This window comes from Pipistrellus kuhlii, unplaced genomic scaffold (genome assembly GCF_014108245.1).
Source record: "Pipistrellus kuhlii isolate mPipKuh1 unplaced genomic scaffold, mPipKuh1.p scaffold_m20_p_20, whole genome shotgun sequence".
Classification (NCBI taxonomy): Eukaryota; Metazoa; Chordata; class Mammalia; order Chiroptera; family Vespertilionidae; genus Pipistrellus; species Pipistrellus kuhlii.
This window is the reverse complement of record NW_023425516.1, coordinates 19791700-19811031: the sequence shown is the minus strand read 5'-3', so window position 1 is coordinate 19811031 and position 19332 is coordinate 19791700. Positions and strand designations below refer to the sequence as shown.

Sequence of the window (19332 nt, the reverse complement as noted above, 5' to 3'; positions counted from 1 at the left end):
TGATCGATGCTTCTCTCTCATTGATGTTTCTAACTTTCTCTCCCTCTCCCTTCCTCTCTGTAAAAAAAAAAAAATCAATAAAATATATTTAAAAAAAAAAAAAAAAGAAGGCAGGGGACTGGAATCTCAGAAGAGGGAAGGGTCACGAACAGAAGGATGTCAGGCGTTAGGGTGGGGGTTGAGTTTGGCCCCAGTGCTCAGAGCTCTGCCACGTCACATGCTACAACGGGCAGGGAGCCCTGTCTCGTCCTGCTGTCCCGGAGGGGGGCGGGGTGTGAGGGTAGATGCTCACCCCTGGCCCAGGGGCCACAGCCCGGCTGGAGCCGGAGGAGAATTGGCACTCGGGTCTCCCCATGGCCCTCACCTCCGAGCTGGTCGCAACTGGGAGGCCTGCCTCCCAACAGGCCACTGAGGGGCCCGGCCTCTCCCAGACGCCGGGGGGACCCCGGTTCTAAGCCTGCCTCCGCCTCCCCCGTCCCACACGCCTGGGGCCTTTCCCGAGCTGAGAGCCCAGCGGCAGCGGGATGGGAGGGCGCTGGGCTGGGACTCAGCCAGCCGGGCTCTCGCCCCCACGCTTTGCACTCCTGGCCGGCAGCTCAAGTGCTGTGTGGCATGGGGCGAGTCACCTCACCTCTCTGAGCCTCCTGTTATCTCTCCAGGAGGAGGGGGAGGTTATGTAACTGCCAGGGGCCCTTTGGCCCCTGAGGGCTGGCGACTCCGGGTCCTCAGATCGCCAGGCCCGGGGTTTCCGGAGGGTGCTATGGTGGGACCCCGAAGGAGCCCTGCCCCAGCCCCCGCAGCCCCTCTCCCCTCACCTCGGAGCCAGCGCAGCAGGAAGTGGTCGTCTGGGTCCGGCAGGGTGGGCAGCACGTCCCGGACATTCTCCCGAAACTGCAGGGAGAGGCGGCGGGGTGAGGGGCAGGGCCCGCCCGCTGCCCTCTGCCCGGGGGTCTCCACCGGGGCTTTGCTGGCCTCTCCCCACTCCTGCCCCCCATCCCCCTTCACCCCAAGCCAACTCGGCAGGCGCTGGCTGAGCATTGGGGCTGCACAGGCATTCTGTCTGCCCTGCCAGTGGGAGCCGGGCAGCGGGAGGGGGTGGGGAGGGAGTGAGACCCTGGGCCTGCCTGGCTGCGAGCCCGACCCCCCTCCACGGGGTGGGCTGGCGGCATCTTCTCGGCGAACGGAGACGGTAGACCAGGTGGGACCCGCCGCAGTCACTGGCCAGGCGTCCCCCGTGCCCAGCGCTGAGCTCGGCACTTGTCTTGTTCCTGCCTCACTCACAGTCCCGAGAGGTATTACTGTGCCCGTTTTACAGAGGCGGGGTCGGAGCTCAGAGAGGTTCAGAAACATGCCCGACGTGAAACAGCAGAGCTGGACGCAAAGCCAGGTCTGTCGGAGGCCAGAGCATGCCTGTCCCCCCCCCCCGAAGCCCCCCCAAACCCCACTAAGCAATGGAGGGAGAGCAATGTTCTGGGCAGGGGAGAGGGAAAGGGGGAGTTTGATTCTGATTCTGACCACAGCCAGCAACAGGGGGTCTCACATGGCTTCATTTTTTTTTTTTTTTAATGGCATTTGAGCCCGGTTGGCATGGCTCAGTGGTTGAGCGCTGACCTATGAACCAGGAGGTCCAGGTTCGAGTCCTGGTCAGGGCACATACCCGGGTTTTGGGCTTGATGCCCCATGGGGGTCGGGAGGTGGGGGGGCGTGCAGGAGACAGCCGATCGGTGATTGCCTCTCAAACATGGATGTTTCTGTCTCTCTCTCCCTCTCCCTTCCTCTCTGAAATCAATAAAAAAAAAATCTATTTTTTTAAATAGATTTTTTTTTTTATTGATATTTTACGGAGAGGAAAGGAGAGGGAGAGAGAGAGTCAGAAACATCGATGAGAGAGAAACATCGATCAGCTGCCTCCTGCACACCCCCCACTGGGGATGTGCTTGCACCAAGGTACATGCCCATGACGGGAATCGAACCTGGGGCCCTTCAGTCCGCAGGCCGACGCCCCATCCACTGAGCCAAATCGATCAGGCAATAAAAGAATATTTTTAAAAAGGCATTTGAGCTGGTCTTGAAGGAGGGGGAGGGGCCCTCGGGTGGAGGGAACGGTCCAGCGGGAAGCCAGGACGGTGGGAAGGTGCAGGGAGCGTCACCCGGAGACGTGACCCCAAGGCCTGGCCACGCCCCCTTCCAACGGTTCGCCGCCCGGTGTGTGAGCACACCTGCTGCCTGCCCTCCCCAGCCCAACGCTCCCCGCCGTCACCTCCCCCCGTCCCTGACCCTGACCCCGGGGCAGCCGCCGAGGGGCCCGTGAGGACCGCCACCTCTGCCCCTGGCCCGGGTCAGCCCAGGACTCAGGCCACCCAACCCCTGGCGGCTGCCCGACCCAGGACCCTCCCTGGCCCCCGTCCCAGTGAAATCACCACCTCACCGAATCCCCTGTCTGCCCGGCTTCCCCTGCCCGTCGGCAGGACCACCCAGAACCTTCCTTCCCAGCCTCGCGGGGAGGGGGCGGCCCGGCTGTCCAAAACCTTCCTGGGCCCTGCCTCGGCCTCTGTTCCCCTCACCGTGCCCGGCCACGGAGCCTGCAGACCCTGCGACCAGGCCCCATCGGCCCTCCTGGCTCCAAGAACAGCCACCCTGGCCCTAGCCCAGGGTCAGCAAACTCATGAGGCAACAGAGCCAAGTATCAACAGGACAACAACGATCGACATTTCTTTGGAGAGCCCCATTTTTTAAACCTAAAAAATTGTTATTGCCAGAACCGGTTTGTCTCAGTGGACAGAGCGTCGGCCTGCGGACGGAAGGGTCCCGGGTTCGATTCCGGTCAAGGGCATGTGCCTTGGTTGCGGGCACATTCCCACTAGCGGGGTGCAGGAGACAGCTGATCGAAGTTTCTCTCTCATCCATGTTTCTAACTCTCTATCCCTCTCCCTTCCCCTCTGTAAAAAAAAAAAAATCAATAAAATATATTTTAAAAAATTGTTATTAACTTAAGGAGGGTCCTCCTAAGCTGGCTTTTGCTAAACACTCCGGGGGCCAAAGAGCCGCATGTGGCTCGCGAGCCGCGGTGTGCTGACCACGGCCCTAGCCGGTGTGGCTCAGTGGATAGAGCGCCAGCCTGCGGCCTGAAGGGTCCCGGGTTCGATTCCGGTTCAGGGCACATGCCCAGGGGTCTCAGCCTCCATCCCCAGTGGGGGGCTGTGCAGGAGGGCAGCCGATCTGTGATTCTCTCCCATCACGGATGTTTCTGTCTCTTTCCCTCTCCCTTCCTCTCTGACATCACTAAAAACATTAAAAAAAAAAAAAAAGAAGAAGAAGAAGAAGAAGAAGAAAAAGAAAAGGAAAAAGAACAGCGAACCTCCCCCCCCCCCCCCCCCCCCGGCGACAGGTACATGGAGGTTCAGGAGGTGGGGAGGGGAGGGGTGCCCGCTGCCCAGGTGCCAGGGCAGAGCCAGGCCGGGAAGAGAGAGAGCCTCGCCTCGGACCAGGTCCCGGGAGGGCGGGCGAGGGCAGGATGCCGCCGGCCTCAGCGGGACGGCCCCCGGGAACCCCAACCCCTGAGTCACGTTGGGGATCCCAGACTCCCCACACGCCCAGCCTCTGGTCCAGCCCCTCCCGGCCCGTCACGGACACGCAGGACGGGCGGGCTGGCCCACGGTCGCCGGGGGACGCGGACCCCGGGCCGGGGGCCACCCTGGGAGCTGTCCAGGGCCCTTCCCATCGGGGCCCCTGCCCGGCCGCAGGAAATGCTCCCGGAAACGCTCGGAGCCCGGGGCCGGCTCCCGGCCCGCCCGGCTGCCAGTCCCGGGATGAATGTCGCCTTTGTGCCCCGAGCCGCCTCCCAGGCTCCCGGGCCAGCGCGTCCCCCCAGGTGGCACCCCGGGGGGCTCGCCCGGGCTGGGGCCGGCTGGGGTGCGCCAACCCCCCCCCCCCGGCCCTCGGCGGGGGTGCCCGCGGGCCCCAGGTGTCCCCAGCTGCCGCTGCCGCTGCCGCCCGCCTGGGACCGAGGATGGAGCTCCCGAGCTCGCCGGGGCTGGAGGGATGGGGCCACTGCCGGGGCCGGGATGGGCTCACCTTGGCCAGAGCCTCCTCCTGCTTGGGGCTCAGGTCGCCGACTCTCCCGCTCATCGTGGCTCGGTCGGGCTGGGCAGGCGGCGGCGGCTGATGGAGCTCCGAGCTCGGCTGGCTCTGCTGTCGGAGTCACCGACGTCCCAGCCTTTAGCCGGGGCCGCTGGCCAGCCGCCAAGCCCCGCCTTTTAAAGGATCCCCAGGGGCGGGGCGGGGCGGGGGGAGGATGCTCGGACTCCCCTTAGCCCTCCGCAGGTCGGCAGGGGGCCAGCAGGAGCGCCCCGGCCAAGCCCAGGCCAGAGGGCGCCGGAGGAGCAGGAAGTCTGGATTCCAGTCCCGGGTTATCTCCAGCTCACGGCGTGGCCCGGGGCCACACACCTGAGCTCCGGGGCCTCAGTTTCCCCGTCTGCGTTCTAAAGGGTTCTTGTACGATCAGACCTCCGTGGCACAGGATCTCTCCTCCCCTCCCCCCCCACCCCAGACGCAGGGAGCTTGCCTGGGGTGCCACTAGGGGCGGGGTGGAGGGATCAGGTCACCCTGACTGGCCTCCCTGGCTGACCTGAGTGCAGGGGGGGGGGGGGGGAGGGGCAGGGGAGGCTGGTCCTCATCGGCCCCCTCCTCCCGCGGGTCAGGCAGGCCGAGGGGGCGAGGAAGGACCTCGTCTCCGTCGCTCTGCCCACCCCGGACCTGACCTTCCCGGCAGGCACTTTGCGAGCTGTCCCTGAGCGGCTCGCACCCTCGGCCAGCACGGAGGAATGCTGCCGAGGCCGGGTTCGAGTTCTGCATCCTCACATCGCTGAGCCCAGGCAGCGGGCCGCGTCACCTGTCCGGGTCCGAGCTCCTCCATCTGCTCCGGGGAGGCGGACGGTCTGGACTTGCCGTCGGCAGGAGCGGGTCAGGGAGCTGAGGGCAGGGCCGTGCACAGGCTCTCCCTGGGGATCACTCCCGTGCTGCCCCGCACGGCCTCCCTCCGGCCAGCGGGGCTGGCCAGGCTCCCACCACCGCAGGGATGGGTGTGGTGGGGTGGTGGGTGGGGGCTGGGGGTGTGGGGAGGGAGCAGGGTGGACAAGAAGGAAGGAAGTCTTGGGCCGCCTGGCCAGCCGTTGCGGCTCAGTGGTTGAGCGTTGAACCTCTGGCCCAGGACAGCGGTCGGCAGACCGCGTCTCGCGAGCCACCTGCGGCTCTTTGGCCCCTTGAGTGTGGCTCTTCCACAGAATGCCACGGCCTGGGCGAGTCTATGTTGACGAAGTGGCGCTAGAAGAAGTTTAAGTTTAAAAAACGTGGCTCTCCGAAGAAACGGCAACCGCTGTGCTGTTGAGCGTTGGCTCTGTGGACGGATGAGTTTGCCGACCTCTGGCCCAGGAGGTCCGGGTTCGACTCCCGGTTGGAGCTCATGCCCAGGTTTCGGGCTCACTCCCCAGTGCGGGGCGTGCAGGAGGCGGCCGACCCATGATTCTCTCTCATCACGGGCGTTTCTGTCTCTCTCTCCCTCTCCCTTCCTCTCTGAAATCCTTGTACAATAAATAAAAACGGGTAAGTCATGGCCCAGTGACGTGAAGCTTGCTATCAGCTTATCTGCTTCCTCTCCCCCTCCCCTCCTTACACCCAGGGGTCGGAGCTGGGGGTTCCGGTGTGTAGCTACAGGTCTGACTGTCCTGCCATATACACCCCAGTCCCAGACCCTCCTCTCTGAGCCCCACAGCCCTCCCCACTCCTACCTACCGTGTTTCCCCCAAAATAAGACATCCTCCGAAAATAAGACCTACTTACAGGTTTCCTTCTGAGTGAAATAGAAGGCATCCCCCCGAAAATAAGCCCCCCCCCCGAGGCTAAACATGAGAGATTTGGTCCACTGATTCTGAAAGAAATGGAGTCACAGGAAATTCACCGGGAAATTCAGGAATTGGATCGTTAGGATGATGTTCCAGAAGATGATGACATGATTGTCATGGAATAAATGAGTACATTCTTGATCCTGTAGGATTCACAGTTTGTCTGGTTTGTGTTGACAACTACCGTACTACCGTACCGTATATACAGGTAATCAATTTCCTTTATTTTCATTTTACAATAAACGTGTACCGTATTCTTCTTCATGGAAAAAATAAGACATCCCCTGAAAATAAGACCTAGCGCATCTTTGAGAGCAAAAATTAACAGAAGACACTGTCTTATTTTCGGGGAAACAGGGTACCTCCGGCCCAGGCCTGGGGCCATTCTTCCCGCCCGCTGTGTACCAGGCCGCAGGCGCTGCTCTGAGGACCTGAATGAACCGGATCCCACCTGGCCCTTCCTCCCGAAGATCAGACGCCCCGGCACCCTCACCTACAAAGCGAGGGCCCGGGGTGCGTCCCCGGGAGGGGTGGCCGGTGACCGACCGACCGGGAAGTCACCCAGAGGAGGGGGCTGTCCGTGTGGGACTGGAGGAAGCCCCTCGGAAGCTTCCGGGGAGGCGTGGCGCTGGAACTGGGACTGGAAATGTGGGGCGGGAGGAACATAGAACGTTCCATTCATTCCGAGGGGACCCAGAGGCGTGAGCCGCGTGGCGATGGTGGGTGGTGGGACGCGTGACCAGAACGGGAAAGGCGGGGAGAGGAGGAGGCAGCGGGGACCGGCCGGACCTCGATGTGGCCCGGCTTATGCGGCCTTTACCCGGCTAGACCATCAGCCCCGGGCATCGGGCCCCGGGCCCCGGGCTGCTCACCCCGGAGCCCCCACGAGCCCGCTGCCCCGGCCGAGTATCCAGCACACGTCTAGGCTGTTCAGTACATGGATGCTGGCCTGGCTGGCGTGGCTCTGTGGCTGGGCATCGGCCTATGAACGGGCAGGTCACGGGTCAATTCCCAGTCAAGGGCACAGGCCCGGGTTGCAGGCTCCATCCCCAGAGGGGATCGATGACTCTCTCATCATCGTGGATGTTTCTATCTCTCTCCCCCTCTCCCTTCCTCTCTGAAATCAATTAAAAAAAATTGTAGCTCTGACTGGTTTGGCTCAGCGAGCAGATAGTGCGTCGGCTTACGGACTAAAGGGTCCCAGGTTTGATTCCGGTCAAGGGCATGTACCTTGGTTGCGGGCACATCCCCAGTGGGAGGTATGCAGGAGGCAGCTGATCAATGTTTCTCTCTCATCGATGTTTCTTTCTTTCGTTTCTTTTCTTTTAAATATATTTCTTTATTGATTTCAGAGAGGAAGGGAGAGGGAGAAAAAGCTAGAAACATCAGTGATGAGAGAGAATCACCGATCTGCTGCCTTCTGCACGCCCCCTACTGGGGATCCAGCCCGCAAACTGGGCATGTGCCCTTGGCTGAAATCGAACCTGGGACCCCCTCCCCGGACAGCAGACTGATGCCAAACCAGCCAGGGCTCTCTCATCGATGTTTCTAACTCTCTATCCCTCCTCCCTTCCTCTCTATAGAACAGCAATAAAATATATTTTTTAATTATATATAAAAAGATGAAGGAATCATCAGCTTCTGGCGTAGGGCAGGGCCTGGCTGCCTTCCTTGCTGGATCTGTGGCCAGGACCCTGTATCTAAGACCCTTCCGTGTCCCACCTACTCAGAGGGAAACAGAAGAACCGCCCGCCTGTGGGTTCAGCGCTTCCCAGTCGACAAGGCCTTTTCGGATCTGGCTTTTCCTTTAAGCCCCCGGGACCCTCCAGGGGGGAAGGTCCGGCCGTTTGTTGAGGAACCTGAGGGTGAGAGTGAGGGTGAGGGTGTGCAGAGCAGGGAATCCAGGCCCAGGTTTCTGGGCCACAGGTTGCCAGGTGCCGTGGGCCCAGGGACGGACTCACCTGGGAGCTGCCAGCAGGAGCCCACAGGGAAAACTTCCCCCGCGGGAACCAGCTCCAACCTCCCCCTGCACGCCCCCGCCCCCAGGAGTCCGGAGTTGCCCCTGACAAAGGCCCAGGTTACCCTTCCTCCGGTCTCCCCACTCCTTCCTCCACTCCTCCCACCGCCCACCCCCTGGGGAGCAGCCAGGTAATCTGATCAGATAAATCCTGGAATAATCACCTGGTAAACTCCTCCGGGCTGGTTCCTGAGAGAGGGGGGAAGGGGGGGGGGGGGAGAGAGAGAGAGAGAGAGAGAGAGAGAGAGAGAGAGAGAGAGAGAGAGAGATAAACAAGAGGAAGTTCTTAACATTTGCAACAACAACATGGATGGAGCTGGAGAGCATTGTGCTAAGTGCAAATAAGCCAGGCAGAGAAAGATAAATACCACAGGATCTCACTCATTTGTGGAATATAGTTCTGAGCAACATAAACGGATGAACAGGGACAGATCCAGAGACAGAGAAACAACCATCAGAACGTCAAACCCCAGGGAAGGTCGGGGAGGGTGGGGGTAAGGAGGAGAGATCAATCAACAGACTTGTGTGCATGCATATGGGCCTAACCAATGGACACAGACAGCAGGGGGTGGGGGCGTGAATGGGAGGCGGGAGGGGTAATGGGGGAATAAGGACCCACATGTAATACCTTAATCAATAAAGAAATTAAAAAAAAAGACCTACCCCCATCCCTTCCCAGCATCCCTTGTGGCCTCAACTGCCCCTGCCCTGTCTCCTCCTGCGAGATCCTCCCTGACCCGCAAAGCTCCGATCCAGGAACCTCTCCCCGACCTACCCAACCTCGCCTGACCTCTGCCACCCCGGGGCCTATGTCTCCTGACCTTGACCCTGACCCTGTGGGTTACAGTGGTGTCTGTCCAGCAGCAACCGCCCGGCCCCACAGGAAGAGGTCAGCCCCTGGGGTCCGGCCGGCCGCGAGGAGACCAGGCCCCGCCCCCTGGCAGCCCTGGGGTGGCTGTGCCCATCCCGGGTCCCTGGCCGGGCCCGGGGGTGTGGGCCGCCGAAAGCAGGCGGCGGGAGCCCTGAGAGCCAGGGGACAGAGGCTGAGGGTTCCCGGCCGCTCTGGGGTTGGGATTCACCCGGAAGCAGATCGGCACTTCAGGAGTCGGTCTGCGGTGTGCACGTGGGGCCTCCTCGGGGCTGTTAGCCCTTGACCTCTAGGCCTCGGACGCCTCTCCTCTCCAACAAGGACGTTGACCCGGAGATCAAAGGCCGGCGGGGGGGGGGGGGGGGACTGGCCTCCGATTCTGCCGTGTCAGCGGGAAAGGGCTGGCGCGGGGGCTGGCACAGGAACGGCCGGTTGGATGGAGCAGGCTTTTAAACCCCTCTGCAAATATTTGTGGGACACTCGACGGCCACGAGACCAGGCTGGCCCGTGGGCGGGCAGGCGGCCGTGCAGGAGAGCCCTGACTTGAACCTCCTCGCCTCCCCCCCTAGCCTCCCCCTGCCCCGCCTCCTCCCTGCCCTTCCTCCCACCAAGCAGGGGAGGAAGGAAGAAGTCAGAACTACCTGGAACTGCACGCAGGGGCTGGGCAGCGGAAGGAGGAAGCAATGGGCTCCCTCCTGTCCCTGCACGCCCCCCCGCCCTCCAGGTGGCCCAGGCGCTGGCTCCTGACCAGCCTGGGAGACAGAGCAGCTTGCATCTGCTCCTGCTGGTGCTATTCTGCAGCGTTCATGGTGCCAGGCCTGGGACGCCTCGGCGGACGAAGCCAATAGGCCTGCCCTCAAGGAGTTCCTGGTCGCAGGGACCACAGGCCAGGCAGCTCCTATACCCTGTCTCCCCACCCCCCCACCCCCCCGCTCTCTCCCCCAGGACAATGCAGACCGGAGGGGCGCCACAGTTAGGGGGGGCATCCCGGGTCCCCCAGAACTGACGGCTGAGCAGGAGTCAGCCGGGGGAGAGGGGGCAGGAGGCCTTGTCAATCACTTACTCGCCCATCCATTCATTCATTCATTCAGCCCATGTTCACCTGGGCTCTGTGGCCGCGGCCAGGGAGCTCAGCTGGTTAGCGCTCGGTCCCCATATGCCAAGGTTGCAGGTTCAACCCCCCAGCCAGGGTACATACAAGAAGCAAAGAATGAACGCATCAATACGTGGAGCAACACATTGAGGTTTTTCTCTCTCGCGCTCCCTCCCTCTCTCTCACTAATCTATAAATAAATAAATAAGATTTTTAAAATATATTTTATTGCCGAAACCAGTGTGGCTCAGTGGTAGAGCGTCGGTCTGCGGACTGAAAGGTCCAGGGTTGGATTCCGGTAAAGGGCAAATACCTTGGTTGGGGACACATCCCCAGTAGGGAGTGTACAGGAGGCAGCTGATTGATGATTCTCTCTCATCGATGTTTCTAACTATCCCTCCTCTCTCTTCCTCTCTGTAAAAAAAAAATCTATAAAATATATTTTAAAAAATATTTTATTGATTTTTGACAGAGAGGAAGGGAGAGGGACAGAGAGTCAGAAACATCCATCAGCTGCCTCCTGCACAGCCCCTACTGGGGATGTGCCCACAACCAAGGTACATGCCCTTGACCGGAACCGAACCTGGGACCCTTCAGTCCAAAGGCCGATGCCCTGTCCACTGAGCCAACCCAGTCAGGGCAGAAAAAAAAATTAAAAATATAGAAATAAAATAAATAAATAAAATATAGAAATACAATACAATACAATAAAACTGTCCCTGTGGAACTGGGGGGAGGGAGCACGCCCAGATTCAGATTGGGCTGTGGGGGCCGGTAAAGAATCAGGAGGCGTCTAGAAGGATCTTTGGAGGGGGGAGGCTATGCTGAGCCGGGACGCGCCAGACCGGGCAGGGAGCAGGGACGGCGGCAGGCCGTCCTGCCAGGGCCTCCTATTGACCGAGGCTGGTCATTTGGGGAGAGATGTGATCCCCGCCTCCCTCCCAGGGCCCCTGAGAACCGGAGAGCAGTGGCGGCTGGGAGTGAGGGCTGCACCTGTGCGGGAGGTTAACACCCTCAGGCGTTGTTCCTGGAGACACAACAGAACCCGAGAAACCGAGAAACCGAGCCGGGCTCCTCCCAGGGGCTGCTCCCCCTCCTTTCCGCAGTCCACCGGGCTCTGCGGACACGATCCTCTCCCGCCCGCTTCCCACGCCCGCACCCCACCCCCTTAAGTCCCTTCCCTTCCCAGATATCCGCGTCTAATCCCTAAGCCCTTTCTCACCGGGCTCCGGTTGTCTCCTGGGCCCCAATCCCTTTAGGGCGAGGTGGCCCAGTTCCCCGTGAGCACAGAGGCGGGGCAGGGGGGGGGGGCAGGGAGCTGGGGCTCCCCGGGGGCTGGGGGGCTGGGGGGTTGGGGGGACTGGGGGGCTGGGAGGCTGGGGGCCTGGGGGGCTGGGGGCCTGGGGGGCTGGAGGGCTGGGGGCCTGGGGGGCGGGGAGCTGGGTGGAGGCGGGCAAAGGGACTGAGAAGAACAGATCGGTGGTTGCGACATAGTCATGGGATGTAGAGGACAGCATAGGACCGTGGTGGGCAAACTGCGACTCGCGAGCCACCTGCGGCTCTCTGGCCCCTTGAGGGTGGCTCTTCCACAAAACACCATGGCCTGGGCGAGTCTATGTTGAAGAAGTGGCGTTAGAAGAAGTTTAAGTTTAAAAAATGTGGCTCTCCAGAGAAATGCCCATCGCACCGCTGATATTTGGCTCTGCGGACTGATGAGTTTGCCGTAGGAAATACAGTGAATAATACTGTAAAGGTTGTGTACAGTGTCAGACGGGCACTGTAAATAAATATCATTGGGGGGGGGGGGCGCAGAACGCTTTGTACAGTCTAACCACTGCGCTGGACACCGGAAACCAATGCAAAGCAATATTGATTGTAAACTGTCATAGAAACAAAATGAAAAAATATAAAAGAACTCCCCCCCTTGCCAAAATCGGTGTGGCCCAGTGGTTAGAGTGTTGGCCTGCGGACTGAAAGGTCCCAGGTTCGATTCCTGCCAAGGGCATGTACCTTGGTTGCAGGCACATCCCCAGTAGCGGGCGTGCAGGAGGCAGCTGATCCATGATAGGGAAACATTTTATATATATATATATATATATATATATATATATATATATATATATATATATTTTATTGACTTTTTACAGAGAGGAAGAGAGAGGGATAGAGAATTAGAAACATTGATGAGAGAGAATCATTGATCAGTTGCCTCCTGCACACCCCCCACCGGGGATGCGCCCGCAACCAAGGTACATGCCCTTGACCGGATTCGAACCCGGGACCCTTCAGTCTGCAGGCCGATGCTCTATCCACTGAGCTAAACCGGCTTTGGCATGATAGGGAAACATTTTAACTCTCTATCCCTCTTTCTTCCTCTCTGTAAAAAATCAATAAAATATATATTAAAAAAAAAAAAAAAGATAAAAGATCTCCCCCAGAGGGTTAGGGCGGGGAGGGGAGAGGAGGGGCGAAGGGGAGGGACTGGAGCCCTGCCCCAGCTCTGACACCAGCTGGCTCAAGCCCTCCGTCAGGAAGTGTGGGGTCCTTTCCACCCCAACTCCCTGCATTCAAGATAGAATCCAGATTTATTTATTTTTAAAAAATATTTTTGTATTGATTCCAGAGAGAGGAAGGGAGAGGGGAGAGAAAGATAGAAACATCCACGAAGAGAGAGAATCATGGAACAGCTGCCTCCTGCAAGCCCCCCACTGAGGAATCAAACCGTTTCCTCCTGGTTCATCGCTGGATGGATGCTCAACCTCTGAGCCAGGCCGGCCGGGCGAGGGTTTCTTGAAGACAATTTGCTCTATGTCCGGGACTCATGGCCGCAGTGAAGGGGGTCTCTGGAGCCCCCAAGGTTCTGTGATACAGCCCCCTGGCCGGGAACATTGCTGTGAGCCAGGCTCTGCCCCCCTCAGGCCTCTGTAAAAACAAACAGCAGAGACCGGCGCCAGCCCCAATGTGGCCCCGTCTCCGTGGACTAGCCTGCCACCTGGTGGCCACTTAAGTGCATGGGCCCCTGCTTCTCAGGAGGCCAGGGTTCAAGCTCTGGATTTCCCTGCCCTCCTCCCCCTGCCAGCGCCGTGGTCCACGGGCTCTTGTCTGTTGAGCACAGCTGGGTGCCACCCGGAAGAGCCCATCTCGTGCCCAGGGAATCCACGGCCCCCTCACACCCCCTGTTCCTGGCATTGAGTCTAAACCATTCCATCGCCCCTACTCTGTTCCCATTTGGGGTAACACACCCCTCGCCTCGCCCTTCCATTAACAGTTTCATTCATTTCTAGGTCCTTCGGGAGAGAGGGGGGCAGAGGGGAGCTCCAAAGGAGCCTAGACCCCAAGACCCCAGCGTGTCTCCGGAGAGGGCCCTGCCCTAAATCTGTGAGGCTCCCGCTTCACCGGTGACACAGGCCAGGCAAAGGGAATTGGCTGGCCCAGAGGTACGTGGTGGGGGCAGTCCCCCCCCCCCCCCCCAGCCAGCTCCCCGCCAGGCCTCGGAGGCGAAGCAGGCTGGGAGGGACCCGGGGCTTGGCTCCTCTGGCTGAGCATTCTGTCTGTCCATCTGGGGACTTGAATGGTATTACGATATCCATGGTGAGAAAGACAGATACCATATGATTTCACTTACATGTGGAATAAAAATAAATAAATAAAAAATAAATGGACAAACAGAACAGAAACAAACTCAGAGATACAGAGAGCAAACTGATGTGTGCCAGATGGGAGGCAGGCGGGGGGATGGGTGGAAGAGTTGGAAGAGACGAAGAAGCACAAATTGCCGGTTTTAGAAATAGTCACGGGCCCTGGCCGGGTGGCTCAGGGGATAGAGCATCAGCCTGTGGACTGATTGCCCACAATTGCTCTCCCTCCAGGTTCGATTCTGGCCGAGGGCACATGCCTGGGTTATGGGCTCAATTCCCAGTGTGGGGTGTGCAGGAGGCAGATTCTCTCTCATCATTGATGTTTCTATCTCTCTCTCCTTCTCCCTTCTTCTCTGAAACCCATAAAGAAATATATATATTTTTAAAAACAGTTACGGGCCCTGGCCGGGTGGCTCAGTTGATCGGAGCATGATCCTATGCACCAAAAGGTTGCAGGTTTTGACTGACAGTTTTTCATTTTACTGTTAATGATTTTTTTTTCCCAGTCTTTTTCTTTACAATCTGCTTCTCCGGATTAAGAAGTCTCTCCTGCCCTTCAGGGAATCAAGATATTCTCCTACGTTTCTTTGTACAAATGTTTCAGACTTTCCACATCTAGGTCTCTAATCCACCTGAACTTGGTATCTTGTGTGCGATATGCAGTAGGGCTCCCAAGTTCGATTCCACTCAAGGGCATGTATCCTGCCTCCCATGCCAATCTCGGGTTCTCCGCCTCCTGGAGTTTGGTCTGGCCGGGGGGAGGAGGGGGGCGGAGATAGGGGCGCAGGGAAGAGAGGGATACCATCTGACCCAGGCCCCAGGGAGGGACCATCCATCAGGTGACGGTGGAACCTCCATCCTCCTGGACCTAGACATCACTCCTTCCTACCCTCCTCCAGCCCTGATCAGTCTCCGCTCCGCCCCAACCGCCCCCTCAACACACACAGGTCACCCCTTCCAACCATCTCTCTTGCTTCCCTCTGTCCTAGCTAGGCTTCTTGACAATCCAACAGGCTGCGAGCGCCTCCTCCCTGACCTCCCGCTCCTGCCAGGGCGACCATGTCTCCCAGGCCACCTGCGCCAGCGTTCTCCGCGGCCGCCAGGGGGCGCCAGAGCCGCCGAGAGGCCAGCCCTCTCCCTGGCCCCGCCCCGGCCGGCCTCGGCCCCGCCCCCATCCGACGCCCCGCCCTGTCACGCCTCCGCCACGCCCCTCCAGACGTTCTCCCCGCCCCGTCCGGCCTCGGCCACGCCCCCTCCAGACGCTCGCCCCGCCCCGACGGCCGAGGCCTCGCTCGCTCCGCTGCCCCAGCGACCAGGGCCCCGGCGCCCCGGTCTCCGCTGTTTGCCGGTCCCGCCATGGACCCCGCCGCCCGCCGCGCGCCGAGGCGGCCGCCGCCGCCGCCGCCCCCTCAGTCGCTGCCGCCGCTGGTGGTGCTGCTGGTGCCGCTGCTGCCGCTGGTGCCGGTCTGGCTGGGCCTGGCCGGGCCGGGCGCCGCGGCCGACCCCGCGGGCCGGGCGGGGCGGGGCAGGGCCCGCGCCGTGCGGGTGGACGTGCGGCTGCAGCAGCAGGACGACCTGGTCGTGGAGGGCTTCTCGATGGGCCCCGAGGCCGACCCGGAGACCCCGCTGCGCGGCCGGCTGCTGCTGGTGAGCGCCGCCCCGCCGGCCACCTGGCCCGGCCTCCTGGGGACGCGGACACCCCCCCACCCCCCGCGCCCAGATCCGGCCTCCCCCCCGAACGGCGGCCCGGAGCCCCCTCCCAGCCCGCCCAGGCCCCCAGCATCCCGGCTTCTAAAGCCTGGGGTCCAGATGCCTTCCTTCCCTTGCACACTCGGTCCCACACCGCGGCCTGGCATCCTCCTCCTAACGGCCTCTCCTCCCCCTGCCCGCGGCCCGCGGCCCCGCAGATGGACAACGTGGGTGCGGATGAGGAGGGGCTGGGGGAAGACTGGATCGCCGTGGTCTACGTGGGCGAGGAGCACGTGGCCCTGCTCCCGCCGGGGGCCCAGAGCGGCGACGTGTGGAACTACCCCAGGAACCTGCTGCATCAGGTGCCGGGATGGATGTGGGGGAGGGCGCGGGAGGAGGGGACTTCGAGGCACTTGCTTAGAGCCAGACCGCCAAGTGGGACCCGAAGGAGCTTCCAGAAAACCCCTAGGCCTGGGTGGGGCCGGGGACCCGGGTTTGGAGAATGGAGTCAGTGTGGTGTAGAAACAGGTGTGTGTGTGGGAGAGGGGGAGGTGGGGGGGGGCCAGAATGAGTCAGGACGCCCCCCAGGCTCTGAGAATATCCCATGGGGGGTTCCCGAGGCGGGTGGAGGAGGGCAGGCCTGCCCTGCTGGGACCGGGGAGGGCACAGCATGTCTGGGTCTCACAGAGCATGGGGGGGGGGGGGGGGGAGAGGCAGGACCCATAAGGGTGTCTGCACTTGACCTCAAGGAGGGAGCTTATAGCCGGTCCGCCCAGAGGAAAGGATGCCTCCTCCGGGGCCAGGAGCTGAGTGTGGGCAGGGAGGGCATCGCTGGGCACCGGCCAGCCCCGTCTCTGTCCTGCAGATTCGGAGGGCGTTCATCCTGGGGGCCTCCACCCTGCTCCTCATCATCCTGAAACAGAACGTGGTCCGGGAGGTACACCAGCGGCGGCTTCGGGGCGCTCGGGCTGGGCTGGGGTGGGGTGGGGTGGGGTGGGGTGGGGCTGGGGGACCAAGGCCACCCTGTGCCCCCACAGATGGACGTAGCTCACCTTCTGCGCAGGCCCATTGTGGTCCTGCATTACTCCTCCAACGCCACCAAGATGCTGGACGCCCTGCTGCAGTGAGTGGGTTTGAGCTCCAAGCCGGAGGCTGGGTGTTGAGGATCCCGGCTCGGCCATGGGCTCGGGGCGGGGGAGGGGGGAAGGGGTGTCTTGGGGACAGGGCCTTTCCTATGATCTAGAAGGCGGGCGAGGAGACTGCAGGAGGGGCCAGGCCTGCAGGAGGAGTCCGCGCTGTGGGTGGGGGGCACTGGCTCCCGCCAGGGGGAAGCGGGGATCTGATGGGCAGGCTCCTCCCGGGCTCCGGGGCCGCCCCGGCCTGGCTGGGGTGAGACCTGGGGAGACCTATCGCTGGGGAGGGCCCGGGCCGAAGCAGAGGGCTGCAGAGTGATAACGGGGGGCGCTGCGATGGGGGGCGGGGGCTCACCTCCCCAGAGCCCTCTGTCCAGCTCCTCGGTGGCGGCTCCCCCCCCCCCCAGGAGGACCCAGGCCACGGCTGAGATCACCAGTGGGGTGTCCCCATCGACCAACACCGAGTGGAAGCTGGCCCTGTGGACCACCTGCGGCCTGTCCAAGGACGGCCAGGGCGGCTGGCAGGACCTGGTGTGCCCAGGAGGGGGCCGGGCCCCGGAGCAGGTGCGTGCAGGGAGGGGGGGAGGGAGGGAGGACAGGGGAGAGGAGGGAAGGGGAGGGGAAGGGAGGGGGAGGGCATGGCAGGGGAGAGGAGGAGAAGGGAGGAGAGGGGAGGGAAGGGGAGGGAAGGGGAGGGAAGGGGGAGGGAGGAAGGGGAGGGGAGGGGAGGGGTGAGGAAGGAAGGAGAGGGGAGGGCAGGGAGGAAGGGGGTCCCCAGAGGGGCGCAGTGTGTGAAGGCACAAGAGGAGGAAAGGAGCGAGGGACCCTCCAGAGGGAGGGGCTGGGAGTTGGGGGCCTGAGGCAGGCTGAGGGGTTTGGGTTTCTCATGGGGGAAGGGTGTCTAGGAGGAAGGGGGCCACAGCAATGGGTCAGCTGCTCAGGAGGGGCCTGGGCTGGGGCTGGGGGCAGAGGGGCCTCATGTGTAGGACAGAGCAGGCAGCCGGCAGGTGGAGGTGCCGGGAGAGGGCTCCGGTGCTGAGGGACCTCCCTGCCTGGTCCTGGGGTGGGTTTGCCGGGGAAAAGGGGGGCAGGGCCCATGTCGCTGACACCCGCTCCCTCCCCAGAGGCCCCTGCAGCAGCTGTGGAACGCCATCCTGCTGGTGTCCTTGATCCTGGGCACCGGCCTGGTGGTGCAGGTGCAGCGGCATGCAGCCTGGTACAGCCAGGAGGAGCCCGAAGGCCAGGTGGGAGCCAGCCCAGGGCGGTGGGGCCCCAGCCCCCAGCCCTCGGCCCTCTCAACGGCCCGCGTTCTCTCCTCCCCCAGCCCCCCCACCAGGTGGAGCTGCTCAAGCGCCGTGTGGTGCGCAGGCTGGCCTCCCTCAAGACGCGGCGCTGCCGGCTGGGCAGGGCGGCCCAGGGCCCCCCGGAGGCCGACGCCGACACCTGCGCCGTGTGCCTGGACTACTTCTGCAACAAGCAGGTGCGGCCGCAGCGGCCGGCCACCGGCCGACCTGACTCCCCTCTACCCCAGACCTCGGAACCACCCACCCGCACGCCGGAAGCAGGATGGGGGTGGCAGGCCGCTGGGGGTTCAGTTCCCTGGCCGGCCAGGGGCGTGAGGACCCGGGGCCAGGCAGCCCCCGGAGGCCTGCAGCGTGGCCTGAGCCCCTCCCCTCCTCCCCTCTCCCCGCAGTGGCTGCGGGTGCTGCCCTGCAAGCACGAGTTCCACCGGGACTGCGTGGACCGCTGGCTGATGCTGCAGCAGACCTGCCCGCTGTGCAAGTTCAACGTCCTGGGTGAGCGCCGCTGGCGGGTGGGCGGGGCCCTCGGCCGGCTCCGCCCGGTCCCACCTGACTCCGCCCTCCCTGCTCTCTCCCTCCTCCTCCCCCCGCAGGGAACCGCTACCCAGAGTATTAGCGGCCCCAGCAGGCGATCCGCTCGGGGAGATGGAACTGACGCCCCCACCTGCGCTCTGGCCCTCGGCCTGGGCTCTTGGAACAGGATGGCAGGACAGGACAGGAAACCCTGACGGGGGGAGGAAGGATGGGGCCTTCCTCCCCCTGCCGAGCAAGGCACCCCACCAATCCACAGCCCCCCGGCCGACGGTGGGGGGCACAGATCTGCTGGGAAGCGAGGAAGAGGCCCCTTGGGGGCCTGTGTGTGCCATCCTGGGCGTCTGCCTTCTCTGCAGGAGCCCCCGGGACCGGGGCAGGGGCGGGGGGAGTTCTCTGCCTGCCCGTCAGGACACTCCGAGGCCGAGGCTGCAGTGGCCACTTCTGTGCTTATTTATTGGGGCGGGGAGGGGAGGCGCGGCCTGGCCTCGGGGCACCCCGGCCAGACCGGCTTTCAGGACACTGGCCAAGGTTGGGATGTGAGACCCAAGCCAAGGGCTCAGGCCGACCCGCGGGCCCCTCCTGCCCAAGAGGCCAGGGCCCACAGAAGCCATCCAGGCCGTGCCCCTCGGTGGGGGGTCACTGCCCAGGACACGTGAAGCCCCGGATAAATGTGGTGCATCCCCCAGGGGCATCCATTTTTTTAAAGACTGGGGGCAGGGGAGGTGGCTTAACATTAAAATAAACACGGATGTATTTTAACGTAAGAAATAAGACGTGTGTGGATGTTTTAAGGTTAAAAAAACAAGCCTTGGGCCCTCCTGCCTGAGGGAGGTGGGCAAGCCTGCCCAGCCCTGCAATTAGGCCGTGAATGGCCTTGACTCCGTGATGAAGTGTCCCTGAGAGGGACAGCGAGTGGGCTTCCCCCGGCCCCATGAGGGATGCTTCGCTGCGGACTTGGAGATGGAGGGGCCCCGCAGCAAGGAGGGCCGGGCCTCTGAGCCTGTGCAGCCCAGCGACAGCCATCGGCCTGGAACCAGGCCTCGGGGCCAGCACTCTGCCAGGACCAGAGGAGCTGGATGCTTCCCTGGAGCCGGACGGAACGCAGCCTGACAGGTACCGTATTTTTCGGACCATAAGACGCACTTTTTTCCCCCCAGAA

At 62.2% G+C, this 19332-nt stretch overlaps 2 protein-coding genes across 5 annotated transcripts in view; one reads left to right on the top strand and one right to left on the bottom strand.

Annotated features, from left to right (window-relative positions):
* SEC14L2 (SEC14 like lipid binding 2) overlaps window positions 1-17370 on the bottom strand; it is a 36651-nt gene extending 19281 nt beyond the window's left edge. For 2 of the 3 annotated variants that reach the window (XM_036448857.2, XM_045585716.1), the window contains exons 1-2: window positions 4075-4226; window positions 816-891 (exon numbers count right to left, since the gene is read on the bottom strand). In XM_036448857.2, the coding sequence (XP_036304750.1) occupies window positions 816-891; window positions 4075-4128 (130 nt within the window). In that variant the 5' untranslated portion in view covers window positions 4129-4226. Of the gene's footprint in view, window positions 1-815; window positions 892-4074; window positions 4227-17363 lie in introns of those variants that run through there. The other variant, XM_045585715.1, reaches the window with a different exon arrangement.
* On the top strand, window positions 14778-18944 carry RNF215 (ring finger protein 215). Of its 2 annotated transcripts, none has more exons than XM_045585718.1 (9): window positions 14778-15163; window positions 15424-15567; window positions 16071-16142; window positions 16243-16328; window positions 16746-16902; window positions 17463-17582; window positions 17663-17818; window positions 18032-18134; window positions 18233-18944. In XM_045585718.1, the coding sequence occupies exons 1-9, from the start codon at window positions 14873-14875 to the stop codon at window positions 18253-18255; spliced, it is 1152 nt and encodes a 383-aa protein (XP_045441674.1). In that variant the 5' UTR covers window positions 14778-14872; the 3' UTR covers window positions 18256-18944. The 2 variants fall into 2 exon arrangements, with proteins under 2 accessions (XP_045441674.1, XP_045441675.1); XM_045585719.1 differs by having other exon boundaries at window positions 14780-15163; window positions 17675-17818.
* Window positions 18945-19332: the final 388 nt, after the last annotated feature.

Coding starts and splice junctions, on each gene's coding strand:
- RNF215 (XM_045585718.1), top strand. CDS start 14,873: ATGGACCCCGCCGCCCGCCGCGCGCCGAGGCGGCCGCCGCCGCCGCCG. Junction 16,903..17,462: donor GGGGCCGGGCCCCGGAGCAG/GTGCGTGCAGGG, acceptor CTCCCTCCCCAG/AGGCCCCTGCAGCAGCTGTG. Junction 17,583..17,662: donor AGGAGGAGCCCGAAGGCCAG/GTGGGAGCCAGC, acceptor CTCCTCCCCCAG/CCCCCCCACCAGGTGGAGCT.